General features: G+C 35.5%; 2 protein-coding genes across 2 annotated transcripts; one reads left to right on the top strand and one right to left on the bottom strand.

The window, feature by feature from the left end:
* The first annotated feature begins 4,758 nt into the window (after positions 1-4,758).
* On the top strand, positions 4,759-11,144 carry LOC103840964 (precursor of CEP9). The gene has a single exon (XM_033281192.1). It carries the CDS (start codon positions 6,423-6,425, stop codon positions 7,152-7,154), a length of 732 nt encoding a protein of 243 aa, XP_033137083.1. The 5' UTR covers positions 4,759-6,422; the 3' UTR covers positions 7,155-11,144.
* Positions 11,145-11,146: 2 nt separating this feature from the next.
* On the bottom strand, positions 11,147-19,265 carry LOC103840962. Its single transcript, XM_033281068.1, has 25 exons — positions 19,246-19,265; positions 18,984-19,135; positions 18,804-18,913; positions 18,579-18,744; positions 18,390-18,490; positions 18,224-18,296; positions 17,973-18,108; positions 17,708-17,868; positions 17,466-17,590; positions 17,276-17,375; positions 17,013-17,109; positions 16,809-16,860; positions 16,618-16,719; positions 16,398-16,544; positions 16,166-16,328; positions 15,619-15,849; positions 15,381-15,535; positions 14,874-15,002; positions 14,648-14,765; positions 14,372-14,567; positions 14,122-14,233; positions 13,890-14,044; positions 12,194-13,589; positions 11,890-12,084; positions 11,147-11,811 (listed from the first exon to the last, which is right to left on the bottom strand). Exons 2-25 carry the CDS (start codon positions 19,117-19,119, stop codon positions 11,335-11,337), a joined length of 4,833 nt encoding a protein of 1,610 aa, XP_033136959.1. The 5' UTR covers positions 19,120-19,135; positions 19,246-19,265; the 3' UTR covers positions 11,147-11,334.
* Positions 19,266-20,283: the final 1,018 nt, after the last annotated feature.

Genomic DNA, 20,283 nt, shown 5'->3' with positions numbered 1-20,283 from the left:
TTTTTTTTAATTTCATTTATTCATGATATTCCTTAAATTGGTAACCAGTTACAGCCTTAATGTTTTCATGTCATAACACAATTACCATTCCAAATGTATTTTTTCTATTTTTTTCTTATAAAATAGTAGCATTCTATAATAAAAATGTGTATCACCAACATATTATTATATTTTTCTCTAATTTTTTTTAATTATATTTTATTTTAATTTTACAACCAATAGTTTTTATTTATGAAAGTGAAAATTAACTCCATTTATTTTAACTTTTACTATATTTACTTAAAATTATGATGTTATCTAAACTAAATATTTCTTAAAACATTTTTTATTTTAATAATAATGCGACTCTATTTTCTTATAAAAATTATACTTCTCAAAAATATTTATATAGTTAATAGTTATAATAATAATAAAAAACTTAGTTAATGGATCATTTAAAAAAAATGTCTTTATGATAGAGAAATTAACATTTTTCCTTAAATATAATATAACAAAAAGCAATCTCTATTGCAAGAAAGAAACATAGAGCAATTGGTGGAAATGCTTACATTCATTTTCTTTGCCATTTTAGCCTAATGACTTATTAACAACTTGTTCAACGCCCACATCGGAGGTGGTGAAGATTGTAATTATAACCATATCATAGAAATAGGATCTTTATTCTGTAATGATGGTTGTCTTCTTTATTATTGTGAAAAGATATCTTTAAAAAGAAAACAAATCAAGATTGTGCCTACTGATTAATCAGAGAGAATAATATCTTTACTTTCATTCGAAAGATTCACTTTGGGAGAGGAAGAAACAAAAGAAGCTTCGAAATGATATAACTAAATGAAAAAGTGCTTGTGGCGAAGACCAAAAGAAAGGGGGAAAAGACAGAGTGAAGGCCTTTGAACCGCTAACTCTGAGACGGACCAACTTTAAGGTTGGAAAGTTGATGAAAACAGCCTGTGGGGATGTTACAAATGTATGATAGTGACATGTGATTCCTTGTAAAACGCTGATTTCATGAAGTTTCAACGGAACAGTAACTTTTTTCTATGGTTATGTAAATGAGAATTGTATTACGCATTGAAACTTTAATGTGATTTGAAACTAAACCACATCTAGAAATTATAAATGAATCCATTATAGTTAAGACACACACATATATATATATTGGAGATCTAGAAAATCGACCTAATCCAACGGTCAATATTAAGATATAGATCAATATATTAAAATAGAAAACTTATCATTATCTATTATATACTATTCTATATTAGTTTAGAAAATTAAGTTGATTTATTTTCTATATAAACTATACATTTTGTAACATTATTTTCATGAGAGTCTAATATAATTCTTCCATAAACACTTTTATGTTCTTTATTCTCATCAATTTATCATGGTATCAGAGCAAGAACAAAACTAATCGTTCAAATTCATTTTATTTCTCGTGTTGCTTTGCAAAAATCGCAGAACATCATCGCTTCATTTAGAACTTTTTATTCACGATTTGAAAAAGAAGATTTTCATTCATTCATAGTCTTGATGTCTTTGCAAAATTGCAAATCAGCAAACTTATTCTCTATTCCTTTGTTTCTCAATTTGAAGCAGGGAAAATGCATTCAACAATTCAAGTATTCATTCATCAACTTTCGTATGGCTATTAGCTTACAAAAGATTCAGATTTCTCGACGGCAGTCTACCGGCAGCCGATTCACCCTATCGTAAAGATTGGACATCAAACAATCATCTCATTGTAGAATGGATAAAACAAACAATCAAACCAAAAATCAGATCATCTATCTCAACTTCCGAAACCGCAAAAGAGTTATTGGACATTCATCAAGCTTATGCACCATTAACACCCATCGTTGTTTCACAAGCCTTTGGATTATTTTTACTACAAAATTGTCCAATCTTATACGTAAGCTTGAGGGAGAGTATTGGAAATCTAGAAGATCGACCTAATCCAACGGTCGATGTACATCAATATATTAAAATAGAAAACTTATCATTATCTATTATATACTATTCCATATTAGTTTAGAAAATTAAGTTAATTTATTTTCTATATAAACTATGCATCTTGTAACATTATTTTATGAAAGTCTAATATAATTTTTCCATAAACACTTTTGTGTTCTTTATTCTCATCAATTTGTCGATACCCATTAGTAGAAGCGCGACAACGTTAAACAAGAATGTTGCTATGTGCCTATTCCAATATATATACCTCGTGACTATTTTTCTTTCTTTCTAACTAAGCTTGCTTGAATCTAGATTAAGTAGTATAGAGTCTATAGACCTCCGTAGAACTTAGTGCCTGAGTCCCTGACGCCACACTGTCGTTTTATATCGATTAAATATATAGTTCACGTAAACGAATACATTGTATATGTTTCTGGCATATTTATCTCTCTTATATCCCGAACTAATGAATCACGTAATTAATTTTTATCTTGCATAGTACAGAGAACCCTAATTCCAAGATTTCTAAACCTCTTAGGTACGTGATTGTTGTCTCTTCATTCTTCTTTTGCGTAAAAAGAGTTGTCTAAAATATCTTTCTAACAAACAGATTATCCAATAGATAAACAAAATGTTTCAGGGGAAAGGAGGAAGGAGATTTTTCTCAAAAAGGAAAAAAAAAGAGAAGAAGATAATCTTACGTAATTTCTTTCTGAACAAAACGCTCCATTATTTCTTACTTCCTAGCTATAGAAATTTCTAGTTTTATTTTCTAGTTTTTTTTGTTGTGAAATAAGTAATGCCTAGTTTACAAATATATTTTTTTTCTTCTTGATGTCTATATTTTTCTCCTCTTTCCTTAATGTTTTTCATAGGGTTGTTTCTAGATGACAAATAATTAATAACTAGTTTTAAATGAGCTAGCGGAGGGTATGGTTTACTATTCAAAAACTGGGAGGTTTTGAAACATTATAAATATAAGACATAAGATTGTGATATTATTTGTTGACAGAATTAATCAAACAAGAATCTTGAACGGCCGGACGTTTTGTCTCATACGATTTACAAGTTCCACATGAATCACCACATGCAAGATTTCATATATTCACGATTCAGCATAAACCATTTAAATTCTAAGAATGGCAGATATATAAATATTAACATTTTAAATCTTCAGTCTTACGTTTAAATACAAATTAAAGAAAGCAATTTTTTTTTGTAATTGTATTTGATTGTGTGTATAAATAGAAGCCTGGCCAGTGGAGTCTACGGTGAGTTCCTTTATCTGACTTCCTTGTGTGCAGGAGCCAACCAAAAGCTTTCTTTCACTTTCAACATGTCATCTCAGCATATTTATCACTTTTATAGAACTACACCCCTTTTATTTCCGCAATCTCAAGTGTGTATATATTTATATGCATGCGCAGTCTTCTACATTACTGTAATGCTTTTATTTTGAAGACATATATAAAATAGGTGATTGCTCGAGCTGAAGTGGACGATTATAACGCACTACACATTCATACGATTTACAAATTGCAAACATATCTATTTTGTCATAATATATCAATTTATATACTTATATATATATTAAAATGAATTATGATGCTGATTATCATACCTTCTTCAAATCTTATTTCTTATGTCCTCCAAAAATGCTCAAACTTGAGGAGATTGAATAGAAATACGCCTAGGAATCAAAACTTTGAGAAGTACGAGATGTGATGTCCAGTTAAGTAAGTATATGCTTCAATAGTAACAATATTGACTCAATTCTTAAATAAACATGATATACAGTATCTTTTAATATGTTGTTATGTCCTACATTGGTTCGGCGAAAACGAAAAACAAATATAAGTGAGTGGTGAGTGATTGGTAGGGGCCATATAGTGGTTTTGTTGATGGTGATGGTGTCTTTGACATTGTTCTAGTGAATCTATTGACCACTTTGTTTTTTTTTTCTTCTATATATTGATTTAGTTTTTATTCCCTCTTTAAATTTGTGTGTTTTGTCATTATTATTTAATTTGGAAATTATATATTTCTTGGAAGCATGGCGGCGTTGTCGGACACATGCGAGTTGAAAATTTTAACAATAACATACACACACACATATAATATAGCGATTTTTGCCCCCTCAATTGAAGACTGGCATCGATTTTTTCCATATTACATATACAATCAATGTTTAGAAACAACTCTTTAACATTTTTGGTCATGAGATTCAGTTAAAAGCAATGTTGTATCTGTGACTAGAGGTCGGACAAGTAAACCAAATAACCCAGTTAATATCCAATTTGGCTACAATGCTAAACACACTAACTAAAAACTTTGTACAACTCAGAAAACTCAACAAACTCTGTATTGATCTGATATTATTGGTTGAACTGATATGTAGTTTAAGATATTGATTAAACTTTCTGAATTTGTTTTGTCGTATATAATGTAAGATTAAGATATGTCATTTGTTATCTTTAAAAATTTGCTAATAAAAACTGGACAATGCAACGACCAACAATAAGATAGACAATAAATTATTGTAAACAATATTGCCTGTCTTGAAGGAAATTAAAAATATTGGTAGATTTCTATTTCTGTTGAAGGTGAAGTATACAATATCACACAATATGAAGGCTGATCACTGCGAAGTCTTTTCATACAACAACACAAAAATTTGATGGGAGCCAACCTTTTGGTTTGTATTAGGGAGGGGAGGGGAGGGGGGGGGGGGGGGGGGGGGGGGGGGGTAGATGAAGATCTTGCATTTGTGAGTGTGACTGATGAGATCATCTTATGCCTAGGATGTAAAGATATAATATATATTGAGAAATCTCAACAGTATGCAATATATAGTCAAACATACATAGAATCGTATTATATTCGACCTTTAAAAGGGGATAGTCAATTAAGAATATCTTTTGTCAAATCATTAGTATTCTTTAAACTCGTGTGAAATTGTGTAACCTTGTGTAAACTTGTGCATTTCCGTGGCGTCCAAAGGGCGGCTTTTCTTAGCCTTTGATTTCATTTCAAAACAACCAATGTACCGATTAATTTAGATTATTAATATAACTTACAAAGCAAATGTAATCATTTCCATTATAAATTCAACAATGGAGCACTATAAGAGGCTTTTGTAATATTGTATACTTCACCTTACACAGGAATAGCCATCGACCAACATTTGGAATCTCCTTTTAAGACGGGCAATATTCATCGTTCATTGCTAGTCTATTATAGCATTTTTTTTATTTTAGTTTACACGAGCAACAAAATACGAACGCGTGCCCCCACTTGTTTGTTTCAAAAGAAGAAAGAAATAATATATTATATATTTGCATGTGCGAATGGGAATTTCACACAAAATCGTATATTTTCTAATAATTACGTTTTGCTATAATAACACTTTAGTAAAAACTGCATACTCAACGTTTTCATGGATTCTAAGATAAAAATGTATAGTATTTTTTTTATTTTCAAATATGTATAATATTTGTATAGTTTTACAATGAAAACAATAAAAATATTTGTTGAAGTTTTATATTTGGCTTTTGAAAAATTTCTGTAGAATCCTCATTTATAGGTTCCCCATTTAAAAACCACACACACATATATATATATATATATATATATATATATATATGTGTGTGTGTGTGTGTTTTCATATGGTACATATATAAAAATATTAAGTGTACAAGAAAAAAACTGACTAATATTTTACCAAAAAAAAAAAAAACTGACTAAAGAGTTTTACTTAATGCTAGAGATGATAGTAAAATATTTGGTGGATTCTATATTATTATGACTTGAATATGAATATAATTTTATATGATAAAATATATGATTTTTAAAAGAAAAGTTTTTGTATTTATTCTCTTATTGCCCTCTCTTTAGATGAGGGAGGTATATGATACAGTTTTGAGCAAAGTTTTCAAAATCTCAGGTACAGTTCTAGTTGACATCATAACGATTGCATCTATTGTCTTATTGTCCTCTCTTTAGAGACTGCACTGACTACATTTTTGTAGGAAAAAAAATCATGGAGGTGATAAATAGAGAGTGTGATATTATTTTCACAATTTGAGAGAGGATTCGACTGTGACATTCAAAATTTCGAACATCACATATTTTAGCTACATTTGCATGTGACTGAATATATTTGAACGTTTTGTTTTTCATTTTAAAACAGAAACCTTCAAAAAATTTAAGACGGTCTTGGTATAATTACATGAACACTTTGTAGTGTAAATCACTATTCTTAAATTAATAAATAGACGGTCCAAAATCAATCAATGTGGTCACTGTCCACACATTTTAAATTCAACGAATGGCAACATAAACAATCTCATGGCCTTATAAATACAACACCTTTGGGGCATTCTTACTCCAGATCCAAACACAAGTATTACTCATATATACAAACTCATAAACCTGAGCTCTAAATTCCTTCGAAACAAGAAGGAAACATGAAGCTATTCGCTCTCATTTTGAGAACTATTATCATATCGATAATATTTGATCAAGCACCGATCACCACTGAAGCAAGAAAGTTGAGGAAAACAACCGGCCAAGATCATTTCAAAGCTAGATCTACAGATGAGTTTGTGCCTTCTTCTCCAGGAAACAGTCCTGGCATGGGACATAAAAGAGGTAATGCAAATGTCGAAAGGTTCCAAGATGACTTCAAGCCCACGGAAGGAAAAAAAGTTCACAAAACCAGTGGTCAAGATCATTTCAAAACCGGAGTTACGGACGATTTCGCACCTACTTCTCCAGGAAACAGTCCCGGGATAGGGCACAAGAAAGGACATGCAAATGTTAAAGGGGTTGAAGATAACTTCAAGCCCACGGAAGGAAGAATGCTGCAGAAAACGAACGGTCAGTCTCATTTCAAAACCGGATTGACTGACGATTTCGCACCTACTTCTCCGGGACACAGTCCTGGGATGGGCCACAAGAAAGGGAGTGCAAATATTGAAGGGCTTAAAGATAACTTCGAGCCCACGGTAGAAAGAAAATCGACAAAAAAGGACGGTCAAGATCATTTTAAAACCGGAACTACGGAGGACTTCGCACCTACTACTCCAGGAAACAGTCCCGGTATGGGTCATAAGAAAGGAGATGACTTCAAGCCTACGACACCAGGACATAGCCCCGGAGTTGGTCATGCCGTCGAGAACGATGAGCCTAAAACTTAATAGCTGCTAGCTTCATTTAATACATTACACTACTATATGCATTTTTGAAATTATTTTATAATATATACACATTTGTAATATTTAATGATGGATTCATAATTCCAAATCAAGAATAAACTAGGGATAATTTTTGTTTCGACTTATCAATAATAAGAATGTTTTGTAACATCCGAAACTCTTGATGTTGTTGTATGTTGATATTGTTTGTTCGTTATGATTTTTAATCGTACTTGTTATATCGTAATGGTGACCGTTTGACCAATTTGAGTTCACATTGGATTTTTGGGTTTAGTTTGGTAGGTTACATTCGAATTTATATATGTTTGGGTTTGATTAATAATATTTCAGGTTCGGATAGTTTTTATAAATTTTTAAGATATATTCTAGATCCAAATCCATTTTGGTTTGGTTAATAGTAATTCGGAGTCATTACATAACACTTCAAAATAAATATGACATTGAATACTTTAATTACTTATTTACGCTATAAATACTATTTTGGGTACTTCTCAGATATTCAGGTTTGTATTTTTATTCGGATATTTGGGTATCCGCAGCTTAAACTCGGATTCGTATAAAACTCATAACCTAAAATACCGCTTTCATGATCCATTCAGATATTTTTACATATCAAATCAGATTAAGTTATAAAAGCCCTTATTTGCCAACATGAATTAGATATATATAATCCGAAGTACGTAAGAATGAGTACTGCTGATTGCAAATATATTCTGAAGTATTTAACTGTAGAAGATATTTTGTACGTCCGTATTTGTTTCGATAGGGTCAAAACAAAGCTAGAATAAATGGGTTGCTAAAAAAAAAGCTAGAATAAATGGAAGGTCTATAGATTTCCAAATTGGGGAAACGAACAGCTATTTAGCTATTTGGCGCTTTTCACTTTTTTTTTTCTGACATCGCGCTTTTCACTATTAAAACATTTTTGTTTTTGAGAAAACAACACACTGAGGCCTGGCCTAACTAATTTCTACAACTTTCAGTTGTTTTTTTTTTTTTGGTAAAATGTTAAATTTTATACCAATTTTAAGATTTTTTACCGAAGTTACAGAGGCACAACAAAGAAACCAGAAAAAAAAAACTACAAACAGAGACTATATTGCAACAAATTTAAAGAGACATAACCAAAAAGATAAAGCACACATTTTAGCAAATTAACAAGGAAATCTCTGATGAGGAAACACCGATTCCAAGCTTCCAAATCTGGAAATTTGTGTAGTTGCCACAGTTTCGAAAAACTGGAGTCCCCATCTTAGTTGCCAGGAGCACCTCAGAGAAAGGCTCATCCTCAAAACCTTGAATGAAGAGAGTACCTACAGCTTCTCCGAGGATTAACACAAAAACGAAACCAAAACAACAACCCTCAAACCACTGGCGGCACGGGAGCTTCTACGGACAGTCAGAGAGCCGCCTCCAACCGTCACCCTCGAACTAGAAAAGCCACGAGGATCATCTCCCACAGTAGAAAAGAACTGCTTAAATCAGGATCGCCGCCTCTATTCCACACCAAATCACCACCGGAGCTTTAACGAGACTCAACACTCCTGGAATCCGTCACCAAATCCGTCAAACAATAGTCGAAAACTAAACAAACAACTTTCAGTTGTTGTGTTGATTTGTTGCCGTGGCTGAGAAGTTGGTGCATCCTATATCAATACTTGTACATATACAACATTTTTGTTTTTTTATTTAGTGATCTTCTAAATAATGAAATTATGAAAATATGCATTTTTTTTTAATTAGCCGAAGAGTGAGTGTTTTAACAAAAGAACAACCTTTTTGTACCAGAGTCAATAAATTATCAGACGATTAATCAGTGATGACCCCATGCAACCTTACGGGGTTTTATTTTACTCTTATTAATCGTTATTTAACAAGTTGGTCTACTAAAGCGTTTGTACAGGAACCTCACTATGGAGGAGATCTGATAAAGCACATCTTGAAAAAGTATCATAACTATAAGGCTATAAGTATAATAGTGTAAAACATAAATTTAAAGTAGCATATCATTATTGTAAACCATGTTCTTGTAGTGCACCAAGAAGCCTAATTAGAATTCGTACACATAATACGAATATTCTTCTTATTTCGACGGATGTTGTTAATTTGGTCGCTAAAGACAAAGAGTAGAGTATGTGCAACAACGAAAGCATAATGACGCCGTTGTCACGTGGACGTTTGGTTGAACTATAAACAAATGAGTAAACAAATTTACCAACTTTCTTTTCTTTTCTTCTTTATTGTTATTTCTCCTTTTTTTCTTTTCTGAATAAGTACGTTACCTTAGGCTATTATTACCGGGAGAGGCTCCTATTAAAATTTTAAACAAACTTGTGAATGTTTTTTTTTAATACTAATCAATAGATGAGTGACATGTGCTAAACCAGTTCCTCAAAAAAAAATTGTTAAGAGCATCGTATCTTAAACAAGAACGATTTTCATTTACATTTAGTTTTACATTTTCATTTTTTTGTTCAATTCTTCATTTTCTATTATTTATTTTTTCAAGAGACTCACTAAAATGCACTGATGCGGTTGCTCCTATTTTTCTTTCCCTTTTCGGGCTTCTCTGACATTAAGAGCATGATTAATGGAGAGTTCTTAGAGTGAATCTTAACGGAATATAAAAAATCATCTCTTAACTTTTAACTGAAAAAGTTAAGAATCGGTTTTTAAATAAAGTATTTAAGAGCGGGTTCTTATAACATTATACAATGTTTTAGGGCTATTACAAAGAGATATGTAGGAAGTTACAAAAAGCACTAAATTAAGGAGTAACGATGTCTTACAAGGAGAGTTATATAACAAGATCAATAGAGTGACGAATGCTATAGATGGTTAGATAGAAGCTCTATGAAAGGATCTGAACCAATGCATTATTAATAATTGACCTACCTTATGTCCACAGTTCGGTTTGCCATAAGCAATCGACCCACTTTTATGTGTGCCTCATTAAGCTCATCATACTGCAAACTAATATCAGAAAACGGGGGTTGTTATCATTTTATTTGTTATCACGCAATAATACAACTGGAACATAACAAAAGAGTAATACTTCCACGTTTGTTCGTCTCATTTTTCTCCATTTATCTTTGACGTATTTTCTCCATTGATGAGAACTCATTGCAATTTTGCAGATAAATTTCATAGTTATTTTGATAATTTTTTTTTTTTTTTTAACTTTGGTGTGATCCCAAAAACTTTCTAGGTCCAAGAACTAGTTACCAAGAGGCCCATAGAAATTCAGGTTTTTTTGCCACTTAAACGTCTATGGATGGTCAAGGAGAATCGAACCCATGGCGAAAGTTCCAACTGAAACCTATTTATCACTAGACCAAGATCACTAGGTTTTGAAAAAAATTTCATCATGCATGCATCTATTTTTGCGTCTTGATTCCTTTGCTTTCACATTTTATCTAGCATATTTGATATTATAGCTAGGTGATTACTCTTTTAGATTTTATAAACTGTCTCACTGTGGACTCGTGTGATTACCCCTTTCTTTATTCATATCAAAATCTTCATATCAAAATCAATAAACTGACATTATCCGCTAGAAATCCAAATATTCACTTTCGATTCTTGTTTGAGAATTCGTTTCATCATTTGTTTGGCGTTAAAGTTTGTTCATGTTCTAGTTGTTCCCGTTTTAGTTATGTAATGAAGTATGAAGATTTGCATTTTAGACAACGATACTAGATCTGCGTTCGAAATTTCCGAATGCTACTCGGAGCCTTTGTTTCTGCTTTTTTTCATTTCCAAAGTCCAAATTACTACTAGTCAACACCTGCTCGGATATCGATCCCGTCGGACGAGACCATATCTTGATTTTTGGAAAGTAAGATTGATGGCCCATCCATTGGCTTAATCGGTGTCTTAGTTGACCACCAAAAGAAAAGTGTTATCAAAGTCACAAGTTCAAAAACCAACAACATGGAGAGAGCTTCTTGATAAACAAAACAAAACAAAAAAGATATCGAAAAGAAGCCTGGTGGACAAAATTAAACGTCACGTTAAAATTAAGATACAAATCAAATCAATATACTGACAAACAAAAACGAAAGTAAACCCCACAAAATAGAAGGTTATTACATGAAACCAGTTTGAAATTTTCTTAATGTTAATTAAAACCAACCTTAATCATCATGTATACAAACAACATTTAGCCGAACGGTGTGGACACAGGTGCGGGTCCAGCGAGTGCATCAGACCGTTTAATGCTTCCCATACCACAAATGATACAACCAGGCGACGAAAGAGCAGCAAACTTTGCGCCACAGAGATCGCAGACATCGTACCCAATGGTCGATAACCTGCTGAGCGTAGCTGAGCATAACTGAGACGGATCTTCAAGCGGGTCGATGGATTTGTTCGAAGTGCCTCTTTGGACACAGAGATCGACCAGTCCTCTTAATTCTTCTTGTTTGCTCGCTGGTGCCTTTGACAAAAGCAGTTCCAGCATCTGCTTGGAGTAGCCGTAGTTTTGGACTTCCATGTTTCGTTTGATTGCAGTGCGTATGCAGTTTATGCGGTGCTTTGCTAGTAGTGGCAGTGAAGCTAGATGCCTTGAGAGTCTTGCCATTTCGTCCTTTGCGCTTAATGCACTCGCGCCTTGGACTCTTTGTAGCCTCAAGATTTCCTGCAAATGGGAGAGAAAAGAAAGATGATTTTATATTTGGTTGAAAACTAACAAAGAGGGTATGAATAATTAGTTTACCCGAAGGAGAGTAACAGCTATCTTGTACTGAGCACAGATAGTGGCTTGAGCTTTGATATCAGCCCCACGTGATTGATCCTTGGCCAGAGCCAAGAATGCTTCGTCGAAGCAAGACAGTGCATCTGGAAGCTGGTTTTGTTCAAGATGGGCAAGTCCAGTCTTGAAACAAAGCGGAGCTGCTGCTCCACGTGGAACCTGAGGAGAGTTATAATCATAGATGGGAGACAAGCAACAGTGAGATTCCACGCACTTTTATATGTAATGGCATGCAAAACACATAGGGCGAAATAAAATGGAGATTCACCTGTCCAGGACGAACTGAAGCAGGGGGAGATGTAGGCTGCCCAGGAGGCTTTCCAGATTCTGTATTTGGAACTCCAAGAACGCTAAGATCAAGAGGCTGCGAATAAACTGGAACCTGTGGTGCTCCCTGAGTCTGCCCAGGAAGCTGTGGCATCCCCTGAGTCTGACCAGGAAACTGTGGAGGAACGCCGCCGTCAGGGAGTCCAACGGTCTGGTATGGAACACCAGGTTGTTGAGTTGTCGGAGGAACGCCACCTCCAGGAAGACCAATATCAGGCTGAGTAGGATTGTTTGCTTGGTTTGGAGCATTCTTTGCAGCTTGAGCGATTTGGTCCATTTTCGAAAGATAAGTACCAGCAGGGAGCAATGTCTTGGCAACCTCAACAGATGGGATTGTGTTTTGGAAAAAGTCTTCGGGTATGGGACCAGCTACCATACCCGTGCTACCAGACGGAGCTGGTTGGGACATTGGCTGAGGAGGCTGAGTCCATGAGCTCATTGCGAAAGGATCAACAGGAGCAGATGCAGAAACCGGAGCAGTTGTTGAGGGAGAAGGCTGGCTTAACATCTCACCCAAATCCTGGGATCCAGCACTAGTTGATTTTGTTCTACTCATTGGGAGGCCTAGCCCATCTCCGAGTTTGAACGTTCTAGTAGCTTCTTTAAGCTTATTGACGTCCACAGTGGTAGATGTTGGCTTTTCTCGTATTCTAATTTGCAGCTTCTTAGTTTTTGGTACACCTTCCTCGTCACTGCTGCTGCCATCACCAGCAGCCCCGTACATTGTTTTCTTGAATTCCTCAGCAGCCTTCGCCTGTTCATCGGCCACGTTTTGTTTCCCTAGAGATTCCAGACCCATTAAGGAACTGGATTCACCAGCAGGAAGTGCCAAAGGTTTATCTGACAGAGGTTTACCCAAGGAACTAAGAAGCCCTCCAGGTTTAGAAACTAAACTGTCTTCTTTAATCTCCACTACATTAACTCTGCCTTTGACGCAACCCAAATAGACACCGATATGATCAGCTACTATTGAGGGTATGGTTCCATCATCACTCTTCATGTATGGCATTACTTCCCCAGCTAGCTCCCATTGAGGTATGCTCTTCATGTCGGTTGGAGTCTTTATATCCCAGTTGCCACCACCCCATTCTGGTCCTTTTGGTACCATACTCTCAGCTGCGAAATTAGCAAAAATCCCCTGGGTCCATCCTGTAGACCGTGCTCGTAAAATCCTTTCACAATATCGCCTCAACTCAGGATCTCCGCTTTCTTCTTCCAATTTCTGGGCAAGACGACGCATAGCACTAGGGTTCAGATGGCATATGAAAAGATCTAGCAGGCTCTCGTTGTCACCTATTACTTCGAAAGTCTCCTTTGCATAATCAAATTGACCATATCTACAGTACAAAATGTCCGAAGCAGTTAGATGCTTGAACCTTGCCAAAAACATTTCTATAAGAAACTAGAGCAGAGTAGTAACTTATGGACTAGGAGGATCAAGAAGTGTTTATCCAAATTCCAAGTAACTATAGATAGTAACTGAGATCAACTTTTGAAGGTCCAGTTCAAGATGCACTAAAACTTCCTTACATATTCGTACTAAAACAAAGAGTTAAATAAACAAACCGTACAACAATAGCTAACTATATATGTAACCAGAGACTCTGCTGTTATATATGCCCTGCAAGTTTACTTACTTGATACAGGCATATCCAAGCTGCCGGAATCTCTGGAATAAAAGCGATGTTGGAGGGCATTTTGGGTAGTCTCTCGAACGTAAGAACTCGTCCTTCAAAACTGACAAAGCAGTGGAGAACCGAAGAGCCTTGATTCCATATGTACAACGTAATACCTAAATTTTGTTCCAAGCCATTTAGTAAACGAGATAACTTCCAGAAGAGGGGTCTGTTTTTAATAAAATGGACTCACCTGGTTGAACTGCGGGCCTGCTTGAGCTAGTGACACAGCAAGATCTCCGCATACTGGAGGGCTACTAGCTAGAATATCAAGAGATCTTGGAGTAATTCGCAAACTATCAAATCTGCAATCAATAAATCAAACAAAATAAGAAAACTAATATAGTTACGATGCATCCTGCACACCTACTTTAAAATTTTGATCTTAAATATGTAACAAAATTCCAAACGTGTAAGAGAAAGAAAAAGGACAGCAAGATAACCTTGTTGTTATTTGATACAATATTTCAGAAAGGTCCAGTTTCTGCTGAAACGTTTGTTGCATTGTAGAAAATCCAATTAAAAGTGGTTCAAGTAGCCCAACAAGACAGCACTTGATTTCAATCCCTTTTTTCTGCTTCGGACTTATATCAGTGGGATTAGCGAGCAAAAGGCGGTCATTCAGAGCACCAACTAGAGCTGCGTTGAAGAGAATAAATATACGAGAATGATATACAGTAAGTTCACCTTAAGCATTTAGTGAAACAAGATCTGCTTACCTGCATATGGTGTACTTATAGAAAGAATGGTCCTCACTTTCCCATCCCAGCCAAGTAAACATACAGCAGTTGTTGTCGAAAAGAGTAGGGCAGGTCCAACCCATAGAAGAGATCTAAAGTTCGCAGAAGTTAAGGCTTTTCTCAATAATCAATGAGCACACATCCAAATAGTGTTAAACATAATGCACATAATTCAAATGAACGAAAGGTAGTTTAATCAGGATATTGATGGTAGGCCTCTATCATATTTTGTCGAACTGCTTGCCAATATATCAAAATCCGCAGACACCATCAGCACCCTTTGGGTTGTTAATACCCCTGCGACATATCCTCTGGGTGTTTCTTGCCACTGAACCTGTGATTTTGAAAAAACTCTACATAAAGACAAAAGTTGATTGACCGTTGAAGAGTAAATTAATTTTTAACAGCCATAGAACAGCTAACACCAAACATCACGAGTCAATTCCATTTCAAGAGAGAACTGGCTAGATGCAGACCACATGAAGGGGTAATGGAGAAAAACGACAGCACTAACTGGGCTGGTCAATATTTTTTTCTTTTTTTAACACAAATTGGGCTGGTCATATAAACAGATATTAATTACCAAAAGTTTGTTTGGCTAGACAATTCTCCTCCAAAATATCGGTACACAGTACAAAGTTATAATAGATGTTGCAGTAGCGCCTGTAGCAGAAATCAGCAGGTCATTCATGTTTTGTAAGGAATTTCATACCTGAAGAGCTATTTCATGTTTCTTCAACCTGATTGATTTTCGTCCTTCGCCTTGTGTTGAAATATAATGACCATCTGAAGCTGAGAGACGGTAACCTTGAAACAGCTTTGCCAGCCCAAGTTGGGTTCCATTACAAGCAAACATCAGAGTGGACTCTGTAATAAAAACTGGCATCAGTTAGCGCTGCCATACTCCTAATGATATGTAATTTTCAAGAATGAGATTTCTGATGCGTCACCTATCGGTGTGGAAAAAACACGATCAACTTCTGTCTCAAACAAAAATTGTTGAGGACCCTGAATTGCGGAAGGATTCTCCTCCTTGGTTTGGTTCTCTTCAGATAACAAATTCTTCTCATTCTCTTCGATTGTGGTAAGTTTTGGGAGGATATACATAGACAGCCCTGTCTTATCCTCGTCGAGAATTACAAACTGATCATCATTTGGGCCGATAAAGGCAGCATCACAACCTGCAGAGAAAAAAAAAATATAGCTTTAATATAGTCCTCAGAAACAAAAAAGGATGAACCCCATAAGTATTTGTAAGCTAGCATCCTTTTCAAGTTAACAGATCATTTTAGTCCGTAGGGTAAACGGCATTAAACGTTACCCATCAGTTCCCCACGGAACGAGCACCTACTGGTGTATATAGAATACATTGTACACCTGGTTAACTAGATGATCGGATGCGGTATGATAACATTTAATGTTCTCAAAAACTAAAAAATCCGAGGCTGGAAATTTAGTTCTCTACAGATAGCAAGGGGATCCCATAATCAGACAAACCTTTAGCAGTGCTTCCTTTACTGTTAGGCAGCTGAGAACCTGTATTTTCCCAGTAAAGCACAACTTCATTTGTAGCACCACTGAATTCATAGACAACCAGAAAGAGATTCCTTTTACGACTGTAAACAATTTGTTTCGAGTGATACTCTACATTTGCGGGAATCTGAAAGGGAAAAAAAACGCAAGTTAAAAAAACATAGATAAATTGAAATCACATAATATCAGATATTACCGATGTGTACAGCTTCTTGTAGATGCTGTCCGTTCCAGAACAGAGATTGTGTGCCATGAGGTTAAGGCCCTCGATATAAAAGGCCCTCACAGGATAATGAAGGACCCTATTTGGCTTGTTGAAGAAATTCAGCTCCAAATGGAATGGCTGCCAAAGAATTCGACCAGTCAGGCATAAATCAACTACTACAGAAAACAAGTTCAAAACAGTAGTTACATACCTGGCAAACAGGAATGTCTTTTAGTTGATCCTTTGTATCCATGACGGTAATAAGGGGTAACCTTGATATCGGAGCAGTTTTGGCATGACCCTCCATAAAATGCTGTATGGATTACGTGACGGACTTAGCTAAAAATAGTTCCAAATAATAAACAAAAATAATTTGTAATCAAGAAGGTAAGGCAGTCATACACTATACAGGAATGCCTTCCGTGCAATATCTGATATTGTTAGCTGATTTTGGCTGCAGAAAAGTAACAGAAGAAAATGTGAAGCGGATGAAATATTGAAAACTTGAGTCATTTCAAACGGGACTCACGGCATATTCCAAGCATATGCTACTAAACTTTTAAGAAAAAAGTCCAACATTGATTGCATAAGGTAATATCCACTTACCCCTTGTGATGTTGCTCTTGTAGCAGAGCTTGGAGTTGATGCTCGGCTAAAATTCCAGAGGAACCCATCGATGAAAGCTTTTCCTTTAGAACAGAAGCTGTTAATCACCTCAAATGTTAGAAAGCAGGATGGATACGAACAATTATAGACGAGCCTACAGCCCTTGTTATCATCCGAGGATTAGTGACTCCTCAAGAGACGCATCCGTAAAGCTTAAGAAGAGAATTACTTGTTATGAACAAATAAATTTAAGTCTCAATCACCTGACGATCCCCTAGCACTTTGCAGAACTGCAAAGAGCTGCTTTCTTCCTTCCCTGGTCTGAGCTGCTCGATTTTGAGTGTTCTCATTACCCGCCATGTTCTGCATAGAAACCCAGTATGTCAAGAGACAGAAGCCATACTTCTACCTAACTGAGGACTGACAGTAGAATGTAAAATGAATGTTCTTAACTGCAAAAATCAAAGCTGCTAAGTTCAGCTTTGTATGAACTTCTAAAGTTTTGATTCGTGGTAAAGGGTAAACAGCTTCCCCACCCTGTTGAGAGAGAATTCGAGGAATGTCTATTGATTCCATAGCTGCAACAGAAAAAAAGAAGGGATAGTGCTACACTGAATAAACACAGCTTCCGAACCAATTCATAGGAAAATCTATTGCCTCGTATGTGGATCCACTCTAAGAGACATCAAGCTTACCGGCAGGCTCAAAAAAGTTAGTTTGCGTCGAAGGCCTGTTAGGATTTATTATAACTCGAGTCTTCCAGACTTGAAGAGATCCATCCTTGGACACAGTGACAAGTACCCGCAACATAGGAAGCCAAGAAATTGAAGTGATGGGTTGTGAACCCACTTGCGTACTGCAGTGATACCAAAAGAAAAAAAGAACAGAGATGAATATTACGAGGGAAAACAAGTGATAGGAATCCAATGAGCAAGCTGAAAGCAACGAAAATTCACTTACATTCCAATCATATTGGGTCTTTCAGTTGAAACATCCCAGGCTAAAAGTGTACCCCTCCTATCTCCAACAAAAATCCATTCTAGCGTCGGGTGAAAAGCAAATGCACTGGCACCGATGAGTTTAATAGTATTATCCACTGCAAGGATAATAAAGGTCTCTTGTAAGTGATAGCTAATCCCTATGACACCTCAAGCGAGAAAGAAGAAAGAAAATAGAAAATGAGAAACGAGAGATCCTCCACATATACTCACGCTGTAGTGTATAATGAACAGCATAAGTATGAATGTTGTAGGCTCTAATCAACCCCTCTGCATATGCTACATACTGAAAATACACAACAATTAAAAAAATCAAGCTCTAGTGCAATAAAACCAGATTCCACACAACATTAAACATGGATGATGTATCATATCATACCAGGACAGGAAGCCGAGGATGGCAAGCAATGTTCACAATAGGTTTCTTCAAATCCGTCTTAATTTTCGTCGGAGCTCTTCCTCCTTCAACAGTTCCAACCACTACAGCAACGAAACATAAAAGGCCATCAGCAAAAATCCACCTAGATCTGCTAATCCATGAGAAAGTCAGGGAAGTGAGAACGCAAACCTGTCACACTCATTCTTTTCGGGAATCCGAAAAACACAACAGGTTGTAGTGGCGTCACTGCGAGATGGACTTCTGTATCAGAGGAAATGTGCTCACTCCTCTTCTCAGGAGAGTGCAAGACACAAGTCTGCTCCGTCTCAAAGTCACAAGACCTAATTGTACAATCCTAAAACACCAAACAGTTATTAAACACGAGTCTAAAAGTAGTCTTGAGTAGAAACTGACCTCAAGAATGGCAACGACGGCGTTGCTGCTAGTAGGACTATACAACATCTTAACAGCTGGAGATCCAATATCAATAGACGCGATCTTACATCCAGTTAACGCATCAAACTCTGAAAAACCAAATCGGTTCAACATCGAAGCATCATCATAACTACGAATCAATGCGGGAGATTGTTTTACCCATGATGTGAGAGCCGACTGCGACAGCGATTACGGCCTGCGTGGGATGAAACGCCGCCGTATGAGGCTGAAGCGGCTTGCTGACACCGCGACCTACGTGGCGCAGATCCAGATGCTGCACCGTTGCCCATTCCATAGCTGCTCTCTTTTCTCCTGAAAGAACAATTACGATTCAGATCGATCAGAGAGAAGCTGGTATTGATCTGAAAATTCAAAGAGGAAAAAAAAACGATGATCGTTTGATACTGTTCGTTTTGGTTTACCTTCTCGTAGATCTGGCGTGAGATTATGAGTTCATTAATCTTCCTCAGAGTGAGATCGAATGGGAAGATGAGAAAAATCAATAGCAGTCGGTAAAAGGTAGAGAGGAGGAGGAAGAAGAAGAAGATCGAACCAAAATGTAAGACATTCGGGTCGGGTTTTCCGGATCTCTCTTCTCCGGGTCGGATACTCTCTAATTTAAAACGACGCCGTGTCATCAGCGTCTGCAAATAAAGTCGATCTATAAGCCTGGCAACGATTATAAACGGGCCCCTATATTAGCTTTACTAAGCCTCAGTGAAGTAGATAGAATCTGCACCTACCAAAAACACTAATTTCAGTTAATGTTGTGATTGGCATAGCAATAAATGATTCATATATAAAATTATCATAAAGTTAGTATATGATATATAATTTACTTATTTATGAATAATATAGATATATAATATTTCTAATATATATATTATTTTTTCTATTTTATTGACAACAATTAATTATATTTAACTATATATAATTAATTATATTTTAAATGTGAAACAATTTTATTAAAATATTTTTAAATATTTTTAAAAAGGAATAACTTTTAAAACTAGAAAAAATTAATTTTAGAAAAAAAACTAAAAAAAAAAGAATTTGAAAATAATATATTTTTGTATATAAATATAATTTTGTGATATTATTAAATAAAATAAATTAATTATATCAAATTATGTTAAAGATTTTATATATTTTAAATGAAAATGCTCTACCAAAAACTTCTTATGAAAACATGGGTATAGAGCATTTGGAGAATATTTGCATCACTTAAATGTTATTCTAAATGCTTCTTAAAAAATTGTTGGTTGGATATTACGGGCCTAACTGGTTCAAATGTAGCGGATGCGGTTGCGAATACAGTTGGTTGCGGTTTCTATCGGTTTGAAGAGATTTGTACGATTGGTTCTGCGGTTAGAAATTAATGCGTTTTGGGATACTTATTACTGGTTAACTACCAAATGCAACATCGGTTAAATAATAAATTAACAATATTTATATTTTA

This window comes from Brassica rapa, chromosome A09, assembly GCF_000309985.2.
Source record: "Brassica rapa cultivar Chiifu-401-42 chromosome A09, CAAS_Brap_v3.01, whole genome shotgun sequence".
In the NCBI taxonomy this organism is placed as follows: Eukaryota; Viridiplantae; Streptophyta; class Magnoliopsida; order Brassicales; family Brassicaceae; genus Brassica; species Brassica rapa.
Note: the sequence above shows the minus strand (reverse complement) of the source record. Positions and strands in the feature narration are given on the sequence as shown.